Consider the following 24819-nt stretch of genomic DNA (forward strand, 5'->3'; position numbering starts at 1 on the left):
ACATGCACCCCCACTGCCCTCCCTTCACCCTAGAGCCAAGGCTGGGTAGGCAAGAGAAAGAACTTTGACCTGCATCTGCCTTCCCAGTACCCACACACAGATTTCCATATCCTCCTCCTCACTCCCCCTCAAATGGGGTCCAGGGTGTGCGACACAGCTGGGTGATCCACAGGCGTTCACTGCCTCTGCTAGCGCTGGGAGGTAACTGGAGGATCATTGTTTCGCCCTTCTTGTGTTCTGGGCAGATGCCAGGGCTGGGGAAACTCAGGCCCTCAAGTTTCTTGCTTTGGAGAGCCACATTTTCCCTTGGTACAGAGGGTAAAGGTCATATGAAGCCAGAGACCGCTGACCTGCTTGTGTCATGGGACCAAACTATAAAGACCTGAACGACCCGTGTTAAATAGGCAAGGTTCAGATGCTGCCCAAGGGCCTCCTACCTCACCGCCTCTGCTGAGAGAGGAGGGTGAATGCTTTGTCGTCCCAGAGCTCTGGGAGCTTAGCCCCGCATGAAATCTCTTGGCAGCCTCAGACTTTGTCTTTAACATTTGTGCAAATTCTGCATCCTGTTTCCTATTATATTAGCATGTTTTAGGGGAAAAAATACCAACTTCTTAAAAATACAAGAGAAATCAGTGCTGTAAGATAACGTTATTTTTTTAAAAAATCATGTTATTATATTTTTAAAATCTTTCCCACCACTCTTTCTTCCACCAAAGAATGCCAAATACTTGTTTAATGAATATTATTGAATGCCTACTATGCACCAGATGTGATTTATGGTCTTGAGGATACAGCAGATAACAAACCCACAAGGTCTCTCTCCCATGTAGCTTCCATTCTTATATGATAATGATAATGTTTAATGTCAATTAAACTATTACTACATGTCAGGCATAGTACAAAAACATTTCCATACATTACTACAATTAAACTTGGTAACAGGCTTACAAAGTAAACAGTTATTTTCCCCAATATTTCCCTTAAAGAAAACTGAGACTCAGAATGGTGAAGTATCCTGTACAACTTCACATCACTAGTAGTATTGAGACCTTGGGGTTGAGAATGAATGCCTGTCTCCTCCTAAAGGTCTTGCTATGTGTTCTATGGCACATTGAGTGTAATTTTACCACAATGAATGAAATTTTCATAAGATGATTTTCTTGTCTCAAGTCCGAGAGTACCTCCTATAATAATTGCCTCCAGTTATGAATTTCTGGTTCATAAAGATGCCACTGTAATGTGTAACCAGGTGGCACATGGAGATATGACCAAAGTAATCATTTCTTACATTTTGAAATATTTAACAAAATGTATATCTGGTGATACTTTGACTAGAAGTCACAAGACCTTCATTCTAGCTGTGGAACTCTGCTATGGAATAGCTGACAGAACTTCCAGAATCGCCTCTGCATTTCTGCCTGTGTTCCAGTTTCTGATTCATTCATTCATTCACCTACTCATTCTACAGATATTCATGGAAATCCTATACTTTCTAAACACCAAGACATCGTCGTAAGCCAAAGCAAACAGCTCCTGCCTTCATGCCACATTCCAGTGGATTAGTTGACCCACCCAATGAGCCAGCGGCCCATACAAAGAAAATTGCTCAACTGGAATTGTGATGCTAGGGACTAAAACGGCACAAGAAGATGACTTCTACACCCTTATAATTTTGCCCCATTAACAAACCTAACTGCCTAATCCCTTGCCTGTCAAACTACTCTTAAAAACCCTGTCTCTCAAATTGTCAGGGAGGAGGATTTGAGAAATTTCTACCATCTCCCTGCTTAGTGCTATGCAGAACAAAGGTTCTTTCTCTGCCTAAAACCTGCTGACTCAGCTGGGCGTGGTGGCTCACGCCTGTAATCCTAGCACCTGGGAGCTGAGGAGGGAAGATCACTCAAGGTCAGGAGTTCGAAACCAGCCTGAGCAAGAGCGAGACCCCCATCTCTACTAAAAAAATAGAAACAAATTAATTGGCCAACTAAAAATATAGAAAAAATTAGCCAGGCACGGTGGCACATGCCTGTAGTCCCAGCTACTCAGGAGGCTGAGGTAGAAGGATCGCTTGAGCCCAGGAGTTTGAGGTTGCTGTGAGTGGGGCTGACGCCATGGCACTCTAGCCCCAGCGACAGAGTAAGACTCTGTCTCAAAAAAAAAAAAAACCCAAAAAACAAAAACCTGCTGACTCAGAATATTGGCTTCTTCTTGGGCAGTAGGCAAATGAACCTGGTTGGGTGGCAACAAGATGTCTCTGTTCTCTCTCTCTCTCTCTCTCTCTCTCTCTCTCTCTCTCTCTCTCTCTCTCTCTCTCTCTCTTCTGCTCCCTTCCTTGGGCAAATCCAGAGTCCACAAGCAACACGTTTTACAAAAGAAAGGACAATAACTCGTTCACTTCCTCCTCAGGTAACTCCAGGTGACTCCTTCCTCTATTACAAACAACCCAGCAGAGTGCAGCCATTTATTTTCATATCTGATGGGCTTCTCAGGGCTCCCATCAAACTGGTTGGACAGGAGATCCCTAGGGGCAGTCTCCAAGAGAAGAAGAAAAGGAATGACTCAGATGTTGCTAAAAGTCAACAAGCTACAAAGGACAAAGCACAACTGACATTTCATTTTTTAACAGACTAACACCAATGATTAAGTGCCAGTGTTCCCAGGCTGCCAAGCTGTCACAAATATAAATGATATACTTATAGGGAAACAAACTATATATGCTGGATGGGCCCAACCTTGCAGAACTTGAAGCAGGATCTTGCACAGGTTTGTCAAGAATGCCCATAATTCCTATTAAATAAGAATTCCTTATGTTCTTAAAAATAACTTTATTGAGAAATAATTCACACAGCATACACCTTTCCCATTTAAGGCATACAACTCAATGGCTTTTAATATAGTCACAAATCCTTTTTTGTGTGTGTGTACATACCACATTTTCTTTATCCATTCATCTGCTGATGGATACTTAGGTTGATTCCATATCTTGGCTATTGTGAATAGTGCTCCAACAAACAGGAGAGTACCAATATCTTTTCGATGTACTGATTTCCTTTCTTTTGGATATATACCCATAGTAGGACCAGTGGGTCATATGGTGGTTCTATTTTTCATTCTAATTTTTGAGGAAACTCCTTCCTCTTTTTCTCTATAGCAGATATACTAATTTATATTCCCACCAACAGTATATGATCACTCCCCTTCTCTGCATCCTTGCCAGCATTTATTTTCTGAGGTTTTAGTAGTGGCCATTTTAGCTGGGGTAAAATGATATTTCATTGTGGTTTTGATTTGCATGTCCCTGACGATTAGTGGTGTTGATGTAGAACATTTTTTTCAGATGCCTATTGGCCATTTGTATGTCTTCTCTTGAGAGATGTATATTCAGATCTTTTTACCATATTTAAATTGGATTATTTGGGTTTTTTGCTATTGAGTTTTTTGAGTTCTTTATATTTTTTGTCTATTAATACCTTGATGGATGAATAGTTTGCAAATATTTGCTCCCATTTTGTAGGTTGTCTCTTCATGTTTTTGGTTGTTTTTTTGTTTTGTTTTGTTGCTGTGCAGGAGCTTTTTAGCTTGATGTAATCCCATTTGTCAATTTTGCTTTGGTTGCCTGTGCTTTTGAGGTGTTATTCAAAGAATCTTTGCCCAGACTAATTTCCTGAAGGATTTCTCCAATGTTTTCTTCTAGCAGTTCCATAGTTTCTTTCTTTCTTTCTTTTTTTTTTCATAGGTGAATTTCAACCCATATAGTTTCTTACATTAAAGTCTTTAACCCATTTTGATTTGATTTTTATATCCAGTGAGAGATGGGGGTAGTTTCATTCTTCTGTGCATGGATATCCAATTTTCCCGGAACTACTTATTGAAGAGACTGTCCTTCCACCAGTGTAAGTTCTTGGTACCTACGTCAAAAATGAGTTGGCTGTAAATGTGTGGATTTATTTCTGGGTTTTCTATTCTGTTCCATTGGTCTATGAAATCCTTCCTTTTTGATGCTGTAAAGTTTCTATTTTCAGTTTCCCATCGTGTCAGCTTGCTGTGTTTGGGCTAAGCAGGGCTTGCAGGATTTAGAACTTGATGCAGACAGGTGGGGCCATAGCCCCTTCAGGCTGCTGAAGAAACCTGTGCTGAGGTCCTTGGTCTGCAGGGAAAACCAAATCTCCATCGAAGACCCCATGAAACATTGTATGTAAACCGCAATATGGAACAGTCCAATAAATAGGAAGAATCTGTGTCATATCTAATATTTACTTACACTTGTGGCTGTGTGGCTGGGATACCCCAGCAGGAGGAGCCAGAAGAGAACCCTCTGCACTTCCATGTTCAGGTCCCTTTTAGATCACCTCGGGTGTGAGGCTGGAAGCAGAGGGGTCTGAGACAGGGGTAGGACATGGTTGGCGGGAGGCAGCGCAAGTTTGGGGCCCTGGGGAGTGGTGTGGGGGTTTTTGTGGAGAACTGGGGACAGGGCAGAGATCAGGATGAACAGCACCCCGGAAGGTTCATAAACAGTAGGTCAGTGGATCAGCAGACACAAGGGCAGATGCCTTGGAACTCACAGGAGCAGTTGGAGTTGGAGGAGAAGGGCTCTTTTTCTTCTAATCTTCTCCTGTTTGGGTGCTGCATTAGCAACCCAGTTGATTATATTCCCTTGACCAATCCTTCCTTTCTCCTCTGGACAGAGACTGTGGACCCCACTGCACCTCCACCTCCATCACCTGCCCGTGCTCCCTGAGTCTTAGAATGTCCCCTCCCCAACCCCACCACACACCATCTCCAGGGAAGTTCTCCTCTGGATCCTTCCCCAGCTTCTGATTTCTGGTCCCTCCCTACCAGCTCACAGCCCCCCCCCCCATTCTGCCTTGCTTCTTCCTTTCCTAATTCTTATGGTTTTCCACAATCACTATTGGCTCAGACTCTCACCCTTTGGGTGCCAGTGTTCTTTAGGTCTACCATCTCCCCGGATCCTCTCTGATTAGGGAGAGAGGGTGTGAGTATGAATTAAAACCAGGGCTCACTCAGCCTTTATTTGAGCACTGGTGCTACAGGAAGGGGATAGGTTCCACTTCGTGGTCTTGGAATGCCTGGGTCTTTACCTACAGCAAAGACGCAATTGAATTCAACATAAATATAACGAGCTCCAGGTTTTTGCCAGGTGCTGGACAAAGGCTAGTGTGACGTGGGGAGGGTGGCAGCCAAGAGACCCAACAGATTAGGTATGGCCTTGCCCTGAGGTAGGTCACAGACATAAAACCAGTAACTAACAAATGTCAGAGATGGAAAAGCTAAGTAAGATATAGAGATAGCTGGACCAGGACAGTGTACACAGGCCTTTCTCAGTCACCTCCTCTGTAAGGCCAACCCAAAGGCAAACTGGTTTAGTGCATTACTATTTTACTCAAACCTATAATTTTGAATTGCCTCAAAGTGGCTGCCATTAAACGAGTAGGGAGGACTGGTAAACCCAGAAGCCAGTAAATGACCCTAGTGTCCAGGCCCCAAAGCTATGTTTGGACAAAATATTTGATTATGGTTGCTTATACACAGAATCTAACAGATGAAAGTAGACCAGAAGCCAAATGCCTGAGGTGCTTGGATGGCAAAAGAAACCATACATAAGTCTGGCCTTCCAAGGCATACCTAGTTTGACCTCTAATAGAACACCTGTGACCCCAATTCTGCACCAACACAAAGTGGGACACAAAAGCCCTGCTGTCCTCCAGAGGGGCACATTCTCCAGTGGCTACTTCAGATGCGGCCACAGAGGATGATAAACATGAAAGAACTTTCCAGAAGGCAAGATAGAGGAAGAGGTGACAAGAGACATGGAATGCCTCCCAGAGGGCAGAATCAAGGCCTGCCAGATGGGCTGGTTGAGACCAAGCACTGCCAGGATGGGAGCTTTCACAATTCCTGCCCAGCAGGGTTTGGTCATTGCCACGGACCCATGTCAGCTGGATGTTGCTCATTCTCCTCTTTCCAGTCTTGGGGTTTTTAATGTGATTTTATGGTTCCTGCTCCAGGGTTACATAGTAGGTTTTTTTGGAGAGTAGAGATAACTTACATTTTAGTTTATGGTTTGCCAGATGACAGGGAGTCTCAGCCTTCCTGGATGGAGAATACTGACCAATAACCCACATCTTGAATTCTGAGTTAGATGTAGCAATTCTATGGGAATTTGAGGATATGTTTCTGGAAAATACTAAGTCTTTTGGAGACTTGTGGTTATGCTTCTTGGAGAATATTCTATGCATGGGAAAAATGTTCTATGTTCGTTCACGGGTAGTTGATTCAACAAAGGGTAGACAATGACAGAAACTATTACTTGTCTCTCAATATTCGTGTCCTCATCTCTCTCATAGAAACAGAATCTCAAGATCTTGGCTGAGCATATAGACACCCAAAATAAAGATCACAGTTCCCAGTCTCTTTTGTAGCCGGGTATAGCCATTTAAGTAAGACTGGGCCAATGGAATATGAGCAAAAATAATGGGTAGAAATCTCTAGTTATTCACTTAGTCTAGGGGAATGCCTTTCCCCTCCCCACTCTCCCTTGCCATTGGCTGGAATGTGGACATGATGGTAAGTCCTCTCTGAAATTCCTTAAAGATGGCAGAGCAACTTTATAGACGGAGCCTGGGTTGCTGAGATAGTGGATCCACTAAATTAGTGCAATGGTTAATTTTAGGTGTCTACTTGACTGCATTCAGAAATACCTAGATAGGTGTTAACTCTTGATGTGTTAAAACACAGGAAAGCATTAACTCTTGATGTGTCTGTGAGGGTGTTTCTGAAGGAGACTGGTGTATGAGTTTGTGGACTGAGTGGGAAAGATCCACCCTCAATGGGGATGGGCATCTGCCAATCAGCTAGGGAATCAGATGGAAGAAAAAGGCAGAAGGACAAATTCATTCTCTCTTGTCTCTCTCTCTCCTTTCCCCTCCCACTTCCTGGAGCTGGGACACCCTCTTCTCCTGCCATTGTATGTCAGAACTCCAAGTTCTCAGGCCTGAGAGTCACTCCACAGATTTCACTGGTTTTGAGGCTTTCAGACTTAGAGCTATGCTACCAGCTTCCCCTGTTCTCCAGCTTGCAGATGGCCTATCATGGGACTTCTCAGTCTCCCTAATCATGTGAGCCAATTATCCTAATAAATCGCCTTTCATATATCTATATCTATCTATATCTATTGATATCTGTATCTCCTATCACTTCTGTCTTTTTGGAGCACCCTGACTACAGTTATTGCCTGCACATGTTCACACTGTTACTTGAAGAAGAAACAAAGGTATTATTTTGTGTCTTTGTTGAAGCAACCAAACCTATATCTAACCAATATACCACGATAGGGAATTTATTCATCTTAAAGGCAGTGGGAAGTTATTGACAGGATTTGAACTAGATAACTTGTTAGAATATTCTAGTTCTAATGTTAAATATATTTATGATATGTTAGCATCATCAAATTGAAACCATTCATCTTGAGTTTCTGGAGCTAGAATAAGTCAATCCATCATCCAAAGCCAACATTATTTTATTCTCTCTAGTGACTGAAAACATGGGCAGGAATTGTGATAAAGAACACCAGCCCCCAGTAACAAAGTTACATATCACATAGTTATAAAAAATAAAGTTAAAATCACAAAAAAATAATAAATATTTAATATTTTGTTAGAAAAATACTGTGACCCCTTTTAAGCATATATAATCAACATCCCCTTTCAAATAACCTTTGTAGATTTTGCTAATATGTGACTTCAAGGTGTACCCTTCCCTCCTCAGCTGGGCATGAGGAGATCTGGCTCCCTACCTGAATTTCACAAAACTTCCACCTACTATACCTTAGAGGCAATCCCTAGAGGGCCTTAGATGTGCCAGTTGATACAATAAAGCCTGTCATTTCAATGGGTTAAATAGCGAGGGTGTGGGATTACCTCTCTTGGCTGATGAGCAATTCTCTTCTCCTTTTTTGAAGTGCAGGATTTTACAAGCAACAAAATCTTACTTAAATTCCCTATCATCTTCTTTCTAACCACCCTTAGCACAGTAGTCTCTGACCTATTTCCCCTAACATTATATTAAAGAGCAAGACACACTTATTGTCAACTTAGCTCTCAGCCCAGAAATCCCGTCTCCTATAAGCAAAGGAGTGAATGAAAGTGAGTCAGCGTTTAGTTTATTCCAGGGGCAAGGGAATGCTTCCTTTCCGGCATCTGGCAACTAAATAGCAAGAGGTTATCAGTTCTCACAGGAGACAGGCTACAGCTCCACCATCCCACCAACATCTGAGGTGTCTCCATAGAGGCTTTTCTTGGAACTGGTAAGTATTTATGCTCATGTGTTTGCTCATATTTATAAGGAGGTTTGTTTGCCTTATAGATTCATTCTCAGCACTGCAATCTCAAAGATTCTCCCTCTGAGCTACTCACCTACTCCCGGTCTTTCCCCCAATTTATCTAGGCAATTCCCTGTCTGACTCTAAATGCTAGGCCAGTTTCAACTCTTCTCTTTGGTCCGGGGGTGTTCCAGACTGGGATGTGGATCCTGTTGCCAACCAAAGCGAAAATTTGCTGCTCAGACCGTCAAATATTCTGGCTCCAGGCCCATAGGCCAAGCAGTTCCCCAGCACTTTAATTTTGCAAAGGATGTGCTAGACCAGTGGTCCCAACTAGAAAAGGTAAAACTTGTTTTTTTCTAACTTTGAAATATTGGCCCAGACCAACTGTGTAAACTGTCCAAATATCATGAGATTCGAATCCTGTCTATGGCTTGCACTAGAAAGGACAAATTGGGAAGAAAAGAATTATAGCAAAATGACTGAGAACACAGGCTTGAAAGCCAGATAGATTGTGTTGAAATCGTGCCTCTGACACTCAGTAACCATGCAACCTTCTAGAACCTTGGTTTTCTTATCAGTAAAATGGAGATATTAATGGTGCCTGTTTCATAGCATTGTTGAGAAGATTAGATGAGATAATCAATAAAAAGTGTACAACAAAGGACTTGAAAGCTCATAAACACTTGATAAAAGTTAGGTTTTCTTGTCACTAGTAATATTACTGTCAGAGTGATATGATTTGTTTCTAATCAATAAACATTTTAAGATATCTCCTAACACATACAAAATTTCAGAGACCAAACACAGAAAGAGCTAAGAGTATATATATGTATTTAAATTTTTTTTTTTTTTTTTTTTTTTTTTTTTAGCAAAAGATAGCCACAAAGTGCTGAAGGGAAGGAGGCAGGGAGTGCCAAAGGAAATAGGTGTGCATCTGGATAATGGAAGTTAGAAAGATTTGATGAAGAAGTGGTATTTATTGCATCCTGAAGAATGAGTAGAATTTCAACAAAAGACATGGAGAAAGATGCTCTAGGCTAGGATAATTGAATGGCAGAAACAAAGGAGGAAGAATATTTACAAGCAGTTTGGCTGAGTGCAGGGCCATAGAAAGGAGTATTGAATTAGGAGGCAAAAAAGGCAAGAAGTGGCCTGAATTTGAAAGGCCCTGCTGTGTGGAGTTGCTGCCCTCATTTCACTCTCTAGCTAGGAGACCTGGGAACAAGCCATTTTAAGTCTCCAAGCCTCACTTCCCCCGTCTATCAAATGGGGCTAGTGGTGCTGGAAGGAGAATCCAGTGCTACGTGGGAGGGGGTGGGGAGTGAGGTGAGCACTGTTTGCACGGGTTGCATGGCTGGTTGTCCCTGCAGCTCCCTCTCTTCCCCCAACTCCAACCTGACCCTCCCCACCTTAATCACCTCCTTTGAGGGTGGGAAACGCCTCTCCTTCACCCCCACCAATTCTGACTATTGTAATGAAAGGTCTAAAACCATCAGAACAGGGTAACCCTCAGAACCTAGGCTTCTCTGGGGTAGGGGGGAAAAAGAGAAGAAAAGTGAGAGAAAGAGATGTAGGGAAGAAGAAAATTATAAAGGAAGAAAGAAATGAATTAGAGAGGTAGGAAAGAAGGAAAGGAGGAAGGGGAAAGAGGTGATAGAGACAGGACAGAAAGGAGGAATAAAGGAAGGAAGGAACAAATGAAAGAAGGAAAGGAGGGAGGGAGAGAGAAACCTGTGTCATTTGGCACATGAGAGAAGGTACAATCAGAATTGGAGATGCTTTGAAAGTTCTAGGTATCTTTATCCATGCCTTCACTAAACAGTACTGGAAAACAAATTATTTCCCCCTCAAAAATTGCCCCACTAAAGAACAAATTGTAATGAGCAATAGGTATATTTGGGGGCAAGTATGGAATCAGAATGGGCTAGGAGGAGGGCACTCTTTCTTTTCTAACAGGCTCATGCCCTGAGAAATCTTTGTTAGCTCCCCGCAGGGCTGGTTTCACCACTACATGCGCCAAGTTCTCTTGGGAGGTTCTTCCCTTGGCTCAGGCCTGATATTAAGCTGAAATCTACCAGTGCTGCCACTACCTATTTAATGTAGTGTGAACATTAAATATGTCCTACCAGTTAGGAACAGTCCATGCTTCCAATGTCCCCAGGGATCCTGGCCTCTTTTCAAGATCACTTGGGGATGGTATCTGAGACACAGGGCTTCCAGTAGCCAGTGTTCACGCTGATAATATTCAATATTTTGAACATCATCCTGCCCAGGACGGACTCAGGGGGCCTTGCCCTGCCCTCTGGGAGGTTGATGCCAAAGGGAAAGAAGACAAATGGAGCTTTGAAAGGATGGCTTGTCTCTCCCAGAAGGCAGCCAGCATCCTCTCAGACACCTGTGCCCTTGGCCACAAAGACCGGCTGATGATAATCCTGCCCCCAACACCAGAGACCTACTGGATTTTCCTGGCCTGTGTCCGACTGGGTAAGGCATGGGAGAGTGACTCCCTGGGTCGGAGGCTCATGTGAATTCCAGTCTCAATCATTCACAGAATGGAGAGATTTTATTTTATTTAAAAAAAAATTTTTTTTTTTTAGACTTCTCAGGGATAAGAATGAAGAGATTTTAGGGGGATCTCCTGGTACTCTTTCCCACAGTGTGAGGGTCTTTAAATAGGCCTAGATTTGGGACCACCACTTACCACCTATATACCATTATGCCTCTCTGAGCCTCTGTTTCCTTGACTATGAAATAGAGACAGTGAGAGGAGCAGTCTTACAGGATTGTTATAAAGATTAAATAACCCATACAGAGTGCTTAGCTACCTTGCAGACCATTTATCATGACAAGGAAACATAGACCTCTGTCCAAACATAGTCAATATCAAAGCGGAAGACTGAGCAAGCACACCTTGCTCTCTCTAGGCCTCAGTTTGCCCATGTATAAACTAAAGAGTGTAGAAATATCTCTAAAAAGCCTAAAGGAATCTAGTATGAGAGGGTCTTTGAGAATCACTCTGAACGAACCTGGGATCAGCTTTTGGATTCCGCTAGGATAGAGCTACTGCTTCTGGGCACCCCATCCAGGACCCTGAGGCTCACTCCTCCAACACAAACACCACTAGCTGGACACACTTTAATCGTAAGTCACTTCGCAATAGAGACAAAGGAAAGATGTTGGAAAGAGGCCCACCCCTAATATCATTCCTGTTTGTCTGCTATGGTACCTGACTTTTTATCCTTAGGCTGGAGACATACATTTTTTTGGTAATTTGATAATTTGGTAAAGTACCCTGGGATGGGCCAAATTTACATCATTATGAGTTGCCACCACTGGCCTAGCCTATTGCCTTTGCCTGCTAACCAGGCTGCCACATGAGAAAACCCTAAAAAGTAGTTCAAAGAGCAGTGTCCTAGAGAATGCCAGCTGCCAGTTGTGTGAGGCACACAGAAGAGAGGAAAGGAGTGAGCCCTGCCCTCAAGCCTACCCAGGCTCCCAACACTTTCCCAGTTCCCAATGGACTGAGTTATTCTGAGGGACAAATGATCTATATCTGAGAAAGAACATGGACCACTTCAGTCTGAGCCACCGGACACTCTTCCTATCTGATGTCAAGCTACACAAAGTGATTTTCTTGGCCATATCCAGCATAGAGTCTATAAGTACCAGTCCAAAAGGGGGGCTATCATTTGTACTTAAAATAACTAATTTTTTTTTATTGATGGCATAAGCCATCTACTTAAAAGATATTGATGAAGCTTCTTTTGTGGCCTTTTCAGGAATCACCTTTGTGCCTGGGACCCCCCAGCTGAGGGCCAAGGAAATTCTCTATCGATTATGCATGTCTAAGGCCCGGTGCATTGTGGCCAATGAGACTATGGCCCCAGTAGTGGACTCTGTCATGTCTGACTGCCCCACCTTGAAGACCAAACTCCTTGTGTCAGATAAGAGTTATGACGGGTGGCTGGATTTCAGGGAGTTGATTCGGTAAGTGGGCACTGAAAATGAAATGCTTAAACTAAGTAAATGCCTGATTTTGGAAGATGGGATGAAATATAAGAAGGCAGGAAATATCAGAATGGGAAACTGGGTAGCAGTTTCTAGTCCTGAAACCAGAGTGTGCTCCAACATGAGAATCCCTGGTCTGGCTTACAAGTTCCCAGTCTGAGTGAGAGTCTTATCTCCTGATTCATACTTGAGGATACATTCTGGAAGAGATGAAAAAATACTGGTGATAGAAATATGGATGATCAAAGAATACATTAAAAAACAAAACAAAAAACATTTATCCGCACTGGGATATGGTTAAAACAATGAGATGATGCCATGTTCATCCTCAGGTGAGTCAAATACAGTAGTCCCTCCTTGTCCATGGTTTTTGAGAGAGAGGGAAAGAAAGATACCACATTTACATAACTTTTATCACACTATACTGTTATAATCGTTCTATTTGTTATTATTTATTATTAGTTATTGTCAACTTCTTACCGTGTCTAATTTATAAGTTAAACGTTATCCTAGCTAGGTAGGTATGGGGAAAACATAGTGTAATACAGGGGTTAGTACTATCTGTAGTTTCAGGCATCTCCTGGGGTCCTGGAACGCATCCCTCATGGGGGGGACTACTGCATTAAGTATGCTCATTGTAAATGTTGTCTCTGGAGGGCAATATTTCAGTGTTGGCCGGGCGCTGTGGCTCACGCCTGTAATCCTAGCTCTTGGGAGGCCGAGGCGGGCGGATTGCTCAAGGTCAGGAGTTCAAAACCAGCCTGAGCAAGAGCGAGACCCCGTCTCTACTAGAAATAGAAAGAAATTAATTGGCCAACTGATATATATATAAAAAATTAGCCGGGCATGGTGGCGCATGCCTGTAGTCCCAGCTACCCGGGAGGCTGAGGCAGAAGGATCACTCGAGCCCAGGAGTTTGAGGTTGCTGTGAGCTAGGCTGACGCCACGGCACTCACTCTAGCCTGGGCAACAAAGTGAGACTCTGTCTCAAAAAAAAAAAAAAAAAAAAAAAATATTTCAGTGTTAAGGGATAAAAAAGAGACCATGACAGGCAAAGTCCCTGCACTCATGGAGCTTATATTCTAGACAACAAAATGGACCACAAACAAGAAAACACATAAATGATCAAGATAACACAGGTTGCAAAAAAAGCCCCAAAGTAAAACAGGTAAATGAGATAGAGTAACCCGATATGTGTGGAGATGGTTTTATTCATGGGATTACTTTAGATTTAGTGGCTTCTGAGGACAGGACATCTAAGCTGAGATTGGAACACCGTGGAGCCAGCCTTTTGAAGATCTGTAGGAATAGTGTCCTTGACAGAGGAAACACTAAGACAAAGGACCTGAGATGGGAATGAGCTTGACCTGTTTGAGGAGCAGAAAGAATACCAGGGCACCTAAAATATGGTGAGTGAGGAAGAGAGTGGGAGGGGAGGAGTGAGGAGAGCAAGGGAGGGAGAGACTGCAGTGGGCTCTGTGGGTCATGTAGGGAGCAGTCTGGGGGACACCAAGGGGAAGGACTCAATTTGACTGACATTTAAAAAACTCACTCAGCTGTTGTGTGAACAATGGGAGACAAGAGAGGAGGCAAAAAGACACTGTTTCTGTCATCCAGGTGAGAGGCCAAGCTGGAGTGGGCCAGTGTGATGGCAGTGGAGATGGGGCTGGGAAGATGTGAGGCAAATGAAGAACTTGCCTCAGGCACAAAATTTAAAGGGGAACCAAAAAATTCTATGATCAAGAGAAATAATATCTTAATTTTAAAATGAATTTTAAATTAAATTATAAAAATTTTTATAATTGAAGTTTTAAAATTTATATGATTTTAAGTATTTATTTTATATATTTATGTTGTGTTTATAATTTTAGTAATTTTATAAATTTTTTAATAATTTTAATTCTTTAATTAAGAAATCAAATTGGAACTGGGTGCCAAGCCAGTATTTGTAGAATGCATGAATAAAAGCTATGCTTCCTATTGCATTTTGCATTTCTTTCCTCAGTCTCTTTATCTATAAAGTGGGGTGATAATCATACCCTCATAGGATTGCTATGAGAATTAGGTTATACTTGTAAAGTGCTGAAAATCATGCCTTGCACATATTAAGTACTTTATAATTCTTGACAAAACTATATGGGCTTGAGTGTTAATATTTATCCCATTAAATAAAGCTTTTCTGATTAAAAAAATTAAATTGGCAAACTTTGTCCAATACACCAGTTACCTGTTGTTTTTTTTTTTTTTTCTTGTTTAACTTCAGAATATTATGGGGGTACAAACATTTGGTTATACCTTTGGTATAATGCCATTGCCTCGCCCAAGCCAGGGCTAGAAGTGTGCCCTTCCCCCATACAGTACGCTCCACATCCATTAGGTGTGAGTTTACCCACCTCCTACCTGACCAGCATCCAATGAATATTACTTCCATGTGAGCAACTTAGTTTTGATCAGTTAGTACCAATTTTATGGTGAGTACATGTGGTGTTTGTTTTTCCATTCTTATGATACTTCACTTTAAAGAATGGGCTCAAGCTCTAACCAGGATAATATAAGAGGTGCTAGTTCACCATTGTTTTTTGCAGTTGAGTAGTATTCCATGGTATACTTATACCACATTTTATTAATCTACTCATGTATTGATGGGCACTTGGGTGTTTTCCACATCTTTGCAATTGTGAATTGTGCTGCCATAAACATTCAAGCGCAGATGTCTTTTTTATAGAATGTCTTTTTTTTCCTTTGGGTAGATGCCTAGTAGTGGGATTGCTGGATCAAATGGTATTTCTATTTTTAACTCTTTGAGCTATCTCCATATTACTTTCCACAGGGGTTGTACTAATTTGCAGTCCTACCAGCAGTATAATATTGTTCCTGTCTCTCCACATCCCGTACCAGTATTTGTTGTTTTGGGACTTTTTGATAAGGGCCATTCTCACTGGAGTTAGGTGATGTCTCATCGTGGTTTTGATTTGCATTTCCCTAATGATTAGAGATATTGAGCAGTTTTTTATGTTTGCTGGCCATTATTCTATCTTTTGAAAGTTTCAGTTCATGTCCTTTGCCCACTTTTTGATGGGGTTGTTTGATTTTTTTTCTTGTTAATTTTCTTAAGTTCTATATAGATTCTTGTTATCAGCCCTCTATCGGATGTGTAGGATGCAAATATTTTCTCCCATTCTGTAGGTTGTCTATTCATTCTAATGATAGTTTCCTTGGCTGTGCAGAAGCTTTTTAATTTGATCAGGTCCTATTTATTTATTTTTGTTGCTGCTGTGATTGCTTGGGGATCTTGTTCATAAATTCCTTGCAGAAGCCAATGTCTATAATAGAGTTTTCTTCTAGAATTCTAACATTTTCTTCTAGAATTCTTAAGATTTCATGCCTTAGGTTTAAATCTGTTATCCATCATGAGTTGATTTTTGTGAAGATGAGAGGCGGGGATGCAGTTTTGTTCTTCTGCATGTGTTTATCCAGTTTTCCCAGCACCATTTATTGAATAGAGATTCTTTTCCCCATTGTATATTTTTGTCTGCTTTGTCAATGATTAGATGACAATATGAGGATGGTTTTATATCTGGGTTCTCAGTCCTGTTCCAAAGGTTTATATCTCTGTTCTTGTGCCAGTGCCATGCTATTTTGGTTACTATAGCCTTGTAGTAAAGCTTGAAGTCTGGTAGACTGAGGCCTCCCAATTTGTTCTTTTTACTTAAGATTGCTTTGGCTATACAAGGTCTTCTCTGGTTCCATATGAAGCATAGAATTATTTTTTCTAAATCTTTAAAGAATAATGATGGCATTTTGATAGGGATTTCATTAATTCTACAGATCACTTTAGGTAGTATGGACATTTTAACAATATTTATTCTGCCAATCCATGAGCATGGTAGGGTTTTCCATCTGTTTACACGTTCTACAATTTTTTCTTAGTGTTTCATAGTTCCCCCTATATAGGTCTCCCACCTCCTTCATTAAATATATTCCTAAATATTTAATTTTCTTTGATGTTATTGTGAAAAGTGTTGCATCTTCGATTTGCTTTTTGGCTTGACTGTTATTGGCGTATAGGAATGCCACTCATTTGTATGCATTGATATTTTGTATCCTGAGACTTTACTGAATTCATTTATCAATTCCAGGAGTCTCTTGGTTGAAGCTTGGGATTTTCTAGATAAAATAGCATATTGTCAGCAAAAAGTAAGAATTTGACTTCTTCTTCCCCCATTTGGACACCCTTAATTCCCGTCTCTTGTCTGACTGCTCTGGCAAGGACTTCTAGCACTATGTTGAATAGAAGTGGATATAGTGGGCATCCTTGTCTGGTTCCAGTTCTAAGTGGGAATGCTTTCAATTTTTCCCTATTTAGTATGATACTGGCTGTTCTCCATTCAGTATGATATTGTGTTTATAGTAAATGGCTTTAATAATTTTAAGGTATGTCCTATCTATGCCTATTTTGTCAACAATTTTTATCATAAAAGTATGCTGGATTTTGTCAAATGCTTTTTCTGCATCTATTGAGAGAATCATATGGTCTTTGTTCTTGCTTTTATTTATGTGGTGAATTGCATTCATGGATTTGCATATGTTGAACCATTCTTGCATCTCTGGGATAAGGCTCACTTGGTCATGATGAATTATTTTTTGATGTGCTGTTGAATTCATTTTGCTAAGATTTGTTGAGGACTTTTGCATCTATATTCATAAGGGATGCTGGTCTGTAGTTTTCTTCTTTTATTGTGTCCTTTCATGGCTTTAGTATCAAGGTGACACTGCCTTTTATAAATAAAGTTTTATTGGAACCAGGGACAAGATTAGGGTGACCACGTAAGATGAGTCAGGAAAGTGCCAGGTTGGACACAGCTTGTGCAAAGACCGTACCTTGAAGCCTGGATAAATTCCATTCCCACATCATACTGGGAATACTTGACCAGTGTGGGAGCTGCCATTGTCCTGAATTTATTTCAAATTTTGATAATTTGTTTATCATGGATTTTTACATTAGCTTTGATTTTTAAAAATATTTCACTAAATATTATTTATCCTTACTGAATTTGTTGTTGTTCCTTAAATATTGTTCCTGTAACAAATGTTTCACTTTAATTCCAGCCCTGAGGAAAGACAGTGAGGAGAGGCAGACTCATGACTATTTGGGGGTAGTGCTGTCAAGGCTTGCCAATAGTTACATTGGCATAGGTATGTAGGTAGTAAGTGGGTAGATAGGGAAAAAGAGACAATAAGGATTACTACAGGTTTTTGGTTTGAGCAATTGGATGAATAGAGGTTCATTTAGTGAGAAAAAACAGGCTGTAGTATAAGTATATCATATATTTCTTATGCAACAAAAATCAGTCCAAAAATTTTTTAAACGAAAATATGGTAGCTGCCCCTGTAACAAATCATCCCCCAGTATACCAAAATATGAGCTGTTGTTTTCAAAAAGCAGAATAAAACCAGGGGCCTAGGCTCTAAATCAGAAAACCTCAATTTATAACTCACTGTTGCCTCTTTTATTACAGAGTTGCCCCTCCAAAGCAGACTTTCATGGAGACCAAGAGTCAAGACCCAATGGCCATATTCTTTACCAACAGGACAATGGGAGCTCCTAAACTGGTTGAGTATTCCCAGTATGGTTTGGGAATGGAATTCAGCCAGGTTTTAAGGTACAGTCCTCACAAAATCCATATAGGTCTAAAAGCTCCTCTCTTTGGCGTAGAAGGAGAATGTAATGGAACTAAAGCTAAGAAAGGAATTTCTTACTCAAGATTGCAGAAATTGTCAATACTGAGAGAAGGCTGAAAAGCAGGATGGGAGGGTATACATGAAAGGATCAAAAGCAAATTACTACAAAAGACCAAAAACTTAAGAATCTGTGAAAAAAAAGAAAGAATAGTGAATTCATGCAGCTGGGGAGGGATCAAGGGTGATTACCAAAAAAACCACACTTACATTGTAGTTACTTGTTCTTCTATACTTCTAGCACCACGGTGAACAAGTACGTTGACTACTGTATGTAGTAATAAATATAGAGGTGGAGTCACAATCATGTGGGGTCTGGATTCTAAAGTCAGCCTCTAAGATGAAAATCATATGTCATCACATTATTCCTTTTCTAAAAAAATTTATTTAAATAGCTTATGGATATTGTACCATCTCTTGGCTAATCCAATTTTTTCTCCAGCATTGAAGCTGATTTCAATCTCTTTGAACATCTGATGAAGTGATTGGCTTGCATTTGTTTGCATTGGTTTGTCTTCCTAAGTTATTTAAATAGCTTATAGATATTGTACTATCTTTTGGCTAATCTATTATTTTTCCTCCAGCACTGAAGCTGATTTCAATCTCTTTGCTTGAACATCTGATGAAGTGATTGGCTTGCATTTGTTTGTGTTGGTTTGTCTTCCTAAGATAAGTGTGTATTATGACGCCATGCTCAAGTTCTCTTAGTAAACTTTACCCAAAGGTCCCTCAGAGAAAATAGGTATATGTGTTGTCTACCCTCATCTCAAAGTTTTTAACTCTCATGAGCTACAATGGCCAGCAGATATAAGGTACAGGATTAGAACAGGAGAAACTGAGATCATTTATTTATTCAATCCATCAGTTAATAAAATTGCGTACTGAAGAATTTCTAAGGCCTCCTAAAACCATGGGACCTGGAAAGCAATGTCATGACAATTAAGACAGATACTGACAGGATTTAAGGAGATTCCACTGGATTCATGGTCTCATAAATAGTCTTTGCTTGTTTTCACTTGAGTGGTCTCTGTTTATCTCCACAGGTTAGTCTGTTTATCTCCACAGGTTAGTACTTGATAATAGGAAGTATTGTTGTTAGTACCAACAAGAGAGAATTCAGATGTTTTTCTATTTCTCTTTAGACAGTGGATGGACCTCCAGCCAACAGATGTCTTGTGGAGTCTGGGTGATATCTTTGGTGGAACTTTATCTCTGAGCACTGTCTTGGGAGCTTGGCTCCAAGGAGCCTGTGTGTTTCTGTATCACATGCCAACCTTTTGCCCTGAAACTGTTCTAAATGTAAGACCAGTTCCTTATGTGGGCTGTTTGAGACAAAGGCCTAAGGGAGGCATTAGCAGTGGCCATGACTCATGCCCCAAATGGGGCAAATTAAGAAATAAATTTGGAATGTAACCTTGACTTGAAGATGTTCTGTACTTTTGGGAGAAATGCCCTCTCACTTCTCTAGGCCCTTTGGAATTAGAAGGACTTGGCTACTTCAGTTGTAGCACTGAAAAATTTTTAAAAGGCAATAATAACAATGAAGAAATTGATTTTTTTTTTTTTTTTTTTTTTTTGAGACAGAATCTCGCTTGTTGCCCAGGCTAGAGTGAGTGCCGTGGCATCAGCCTAGCTCACAGCAACCTCAAACTCCTGGGGTCAAGCAATCCTTCTGCCTCAGCCTCCCAAGTAGCTGGGACTACAGGCATGCACCACCATGCCTGGCTAATTATGCACCACCATGCCTGGCTATTTATAGTAGAGACGGGGTCTTGCTCTTGCTCAGGCTGGTTTCGAACTCCTGACCTCGAGCAATCCGCCCGCCTCGGCCTCCCAGAGTGCTAGGATTACAGGCTTGAGCCACCGCGCCCGGCCAGAAATTGATATTATTAATAGCCACTATCATTTATTGATTACTTACTGACACTTCATGTGCATTTATTTCATGTCATCTCCCCAACAACCCTGGAGGTAAGAACTGGGGAAGCTAAGGCTCAGAGAGGTTAAATAGCTAGCCCAAGGAATAGCAGAGATGGAACTAGGAATCAAACACTCGTCTATTAGACTCCAGAGCACAATCTCTAAACTGCCTTCACAATCCAAAATTTTATTGCTAACATCCAGGCTTATTATTCAAAGCAACAAAGATCAAACAAGGGAGTTTTAGGATCCAGAAGTAAATGGCCAGCTGTGTATCACTCAGTTATTGGATGATTAACATGACAACTCTTAGATTCAGATAGCTAAGCTAAATTCTCTTCCAAGGCTAGAGGGTGAGGAATTACTAAATCCTGAAGATAAAGGTTTGCCCCAGCTGAGTCTCAAAGTTAGATCTTCTTCCCTGGATATTTTGCCCCAACAGTCTCACTGTCTTTCCCATCTTCACATACAGATTTGGTTTTTCCTTCCTTTGGGGCCCAGGCCCTGTCCAGGTTTCCCATCACCACTCTATGTGGAAAGCCAGAGATGTACCAGGCACTGCTTCAACATAAGCATTTCATCAGGTAAGAAAAGATCTCTCAGAAGGGAGTCCATTTCCACTCATGGAATGAGAATAGGAACCCTCAATTTATTGAAGTAGACCTAATTCTATTCTTCATTAACATACCTTTCTTGTTGCCATTTATGACAATAAATCCATTAGGGTGTGGGATTTTTTATTCCCTTGTGATTTTTGAAGTCTATATCTTCTAGCCCCACAGGAGTCCAGAATATAACGTTTAATTGTAATCAAAAGATTGGGTTAGTTTAATTAACTTGTAATTACACTTCCCTTTAAGAAGATAAACATTAAATACAAATATATTACCTGTTAAAAAAGGTAAATGTTAAAGACAAAGACTACCTCCCCTATTGGATATAAATCCTTTTAGGCCTTTTTAAAACAAATTTTTATCTATATCTATCTCCAGAGAATTATAATATTGGTGAGAAATTATATACATGGTATCATATCAAGGTGAAACTTTCATTTTTCATTCCACACTGTACCTTAGATCTCTACTCATGATAATGTGTATAACATATCTTTAATCTTTGCATGGTATTCCTTAGTATGAATGAATTGTATTTTAATGAGCCAAGTACCTATCAAAAATATTTGGATCTTTTCCAAGGTGGTAAAATGAGCATTTTTGTACATATCCTAGAATTCCTTAGGGTATTCACTGGGAATTAGAATTGTCAATCATCATCAATAAAGATTAATGAAATACCACAGGTTCCAAAGCATTGTAGCAAGCCTTAGAGTTTGCTAAATCATCAACTCTAAATTTCATTTTAGCTGTGTGAAGAAGGACATATATATTACGGAAGGAAGCATTTATGGTAGCAAACAATACCAGTGTATTAAATTGTGATGACATTAAGAAATGCCTAATTTGTTGGCATTTTATGGAGCAGGTAAAAATAGTTGCATTCAAATACAGCGTATCTCTATTAATCAACATGTCAACACAAGAAATGTCCAGATTGTTTCTTAAGCCTTTAAAAGAAAAGCATTTAAAAGTAGTCAACTCTCACTTGTACCCTGAAATTAATAATACAAAGGCAATAATGCAATGATACAATGATGCCTTTGGAATTAATTCAGAAATAGTTCTCCAATTTTAATTTTTCTTTGTCTCAGGACCTAACTAGGTAGGCAGATATTATCTAATAAAGACAAGCTACCATAACCATTAATTGAAATTCTTATGTTCAAAATATACAGGGTCACTCTGCCTCTATCTGAAACTACAAAGAGTTTTGCTCTAATCTTATTCCCACATCGGACCCTTCCACCATCACAAAAATAAAATACACATAAAATGAACTATGGGTTTACAAAAGGTATTTACTACTATTCTATCTCTGTCTGGGGCCCTGTGGAAACTTCTCATAATATTCAGAGTCTTTGAGCCCAGTTTGTAAAACTAGTGGCTCTCTTTCCATCACCAGACTTCAGAAAATTTTTTTCTGCTTTATTTTACCATTTCTGACACATCCTTCACACACAGTTCAGGCTTTGGGGGAGGTAATAAAACTCTGAAGGGTTTCTGCAGAAGGCTAGATTCCTGCCATCAGTTAGTACTGACTGATTCACTTTTAACATGAATGTCTCTTGTCTAGAAGAGTAAATGAGAGTATTCATCGAGACTAATCCAACTGGATGTCTAAATACATTATCTAATAGAATACTAATAAGAATATCAACTACCACTTAATGAGCACCTCCTATATATTTGGCAATATCTGCATCACTTTTCCAAGATTTTTTTATAACAGACCTATTATTGGTAGAAATATTCACCAAGTCTAAGAACAACTTTTGATGCCTCTCCAGCTACAGATTCAAGAGTCTGAAGCATTGCATGGCTGCAGGAGGATCCATCAGCCCTGGGGTGATAAAAGACTGGAAACGCATCACTAACTTGGACATCTATGAAGGCTATGGACAGACAGAAACTGTAAGTGGATGCTGATTCACCATTCAGCCATATAACCAAATTTGTCTATTCACTATGTAAGCACGTTGTCAAAGCACGGCACACAGTAGAAATGCAAAAAGCTAGATCCTAAGCACAGGAAAGGGAATCAGCTTAAACTAGAGGGATACTTCTTCCACTGTAACACAAAGAATTATGGGTACAGATAAATGTAGATTGGATTATTGGTTTCACAGCAGGAAGTTAAGCTAGTTTCCACCTGATAATTCCTGTGAAGTAGAGGCAATGGCTGACAATTCCTGGGAAGTAGAGGCAATGGCATCTGATAAGAGTGGGAAAATGGTGGGCTAGAAGTCTAAGTGGAGAATGTTTAAAATTATGATTGCTGAAAATGGAAGAGAGAGGAGATTACGGAAATGGAGGATAAATGGGTAATGATAATGGTACATTTAGGGTCGGTGAGCATTCATTTTTAAAGTCACTATCTATGTAGTTGTGTGATTTTCTCCAATATTACTCTGAAATATAGATTCAAGCTTGGTGAAGGTGGACAGTTGGATTGAAACAGGATTTGGCTTTGCCAAGGTACAATAAAAAAACAATGGGCAAGGAAGCCTCTAAGGATATTGATGAGAAAATGGCTAAACTGAAAGATTAAGGGGGAAGGGCAAAATGGCCGACTAGAATCATCACTTGCCAGACCATCCCAAGGGTAGGTAGTGTTTCAGATGGAGAGAGGAGAGAAGATGCAGCTCAGGTGTGGATCATAGTAATAAGTGCTGGAGCCTGCTGGGGACCTCATGGAGGAAAATTGCAAAGCAGAGAAGGAAGAAGATAAAAGAGAAAAGGTATCCATGAGGATCGAACCCAGAGAGACTTGGAGCCCAGTGAAGGCATAAGGGGGGATCCCTCTCTCTTACCCCCTCACCTTTGGTGACCAGTGGGCTACCAAGTTTCTTGGAGGCTTTTCCACCCCCATGAGCCCAAGCATTATAGCAAACACAGAATAGTGGGGAGAACTTGCATGATCCCAGAGCTTGGGTTCAGGGTTCCCATCCAAAGAGGGGGTAAGACTCTTATTCCTCAGACTCTTATTCCTCTCCAACCCACTACAACCAGGAATCCACTTTGGAGTGAGAGTTTGGTGAGCAGCTGCCTGGGAGAGCGACGCCATGATCTGGGAGAGCGCCCATCCTCCTCATAGGAGATCTACCCTATTGGATTAGGGTGGGCTCTCTGGCAAGGAAGAGCCCAGCCCCAGGAGCCACAGCAACCAAACATGGTACATTCAGGTGCTGGGGCTGACTGATAACTGCAGCCCCTCCCCCATCAATGGCAACCAGGAAAGCAGTTTGAGCCAAGAATTTGGTGAGTGGCTGCCTCTCTCCAGCAGGCGACTACTCCAGACTGAGGTCTCCACAGAGTGGGGCCCACACCTCTTCCCTTGAAGGACCTGCAGTGGTCCTGGGGTGCCCTAGTTCTTTGAAAAGGTGAACAAAATCGATGAACTTCTTGCTAGATTAACCAGGAATAGAAAAGAAAGGACCCAAATAAGCTCAATCAGAAATAAAAAAGGAGATATTACAAATGATGCCACAGAATTACAAAATATCATCTGTGAATACTATGAAAATCTCTATGCACATAAACTAAAAAACACAGAGGAAATGGACAAATTTCTGGAAACACACTATCTCTCAAGACTCAGTCAGGAAGAAACAGAACTCATGAACAGACCATAACAAGCAAAGAGATTGAAGCAGGAATGAAAAGTCTTCCAACAACAACAAAAAAAGCCTTGGACCAGATGGATTTATAGATGAATTTTACCAGAGCTACAAAGAAGAGTTGGCACCTGTTCTGCAGAAATTATTCCAGAACATTGAGGAAGAAGGAATCCTCCCCAAGTTATTCTATGAAGTTAGTGTCACTTTGATACCAAAGCCAGGAAAGGACACACACATAAAAGAAAACTATAGACCAATATATCTTACGAATATAGATACAAAAATTCTCAATAAAATACTAGCAAACTAAATCCAACAGCATATGAAAAAAATAACTCATCATGACCAAGTGGGCTTCATCTCAGGAATGCAAGGATGGTTCCACATACATAAATCAGTAAATTGCCCACATAAACAGGAACAAAAACAAAGATCATACAATCATATCAATAGATGCAGAAAAAACATTCAACAAAATTCAGCACCCTTTCATTATAAAAACCCTCAACTAACTAGGCATAGAAGGAATATATCTCAAAATTATAACAGCCATATATGACAAACCCACAGCCAGCAT

The 24819-nt window shown here is 40.6% G+C and overlaps 1 protein-coding gene across 1 annotated transcript in view; it reads left to right on the forward strand.

Moving 5' to 3' along the window:
* ACSM6 (acyl-CoA synthetase medium chain family member 6) overlaps positions 1 to 24819 on the forward strand; it is a 32190-nt gene that overhangs the window by 1090 nt on the left and 6281 nt on the right. The window contains 7 exon segments of the mRNA XM_012790192.3: positions 8464 to 8680; positions 10615 to 10825; positions 12121 to 12328; positions 17869 to 18012; positions 19231 to 19387; positions 20510 to 20592; positions 22413 to 22536. Of these exon segments, the coding sequence (XP_012645646.2) occupies positions 8486 to 8680; positions 10615 to 10825; positions 12121 to 12328; positions 17869 to 18012; positions 19231 to 19387; positions 20510 to 20592; positions 22413 to 22536 (1122 nt within the window). The 5' untranslated portion in view covers positions 8464 to 8485.

Source organism: Microcebus murinus, chromosome 19 (genome assembly GCF_040939455.1).
Source record: "Microcebus murinus isolate Inina chromosome 19, M.murinus_Inina_mat1.0, whole genome shotgun sequence".
Classification (NCBI taxonomy): domain Eukaryota; kingdom Metazoa; phylum Chordata; class Mammalia; order Primates; family Cheirogaleidae; genus Microcebus; species Microcebus murinus.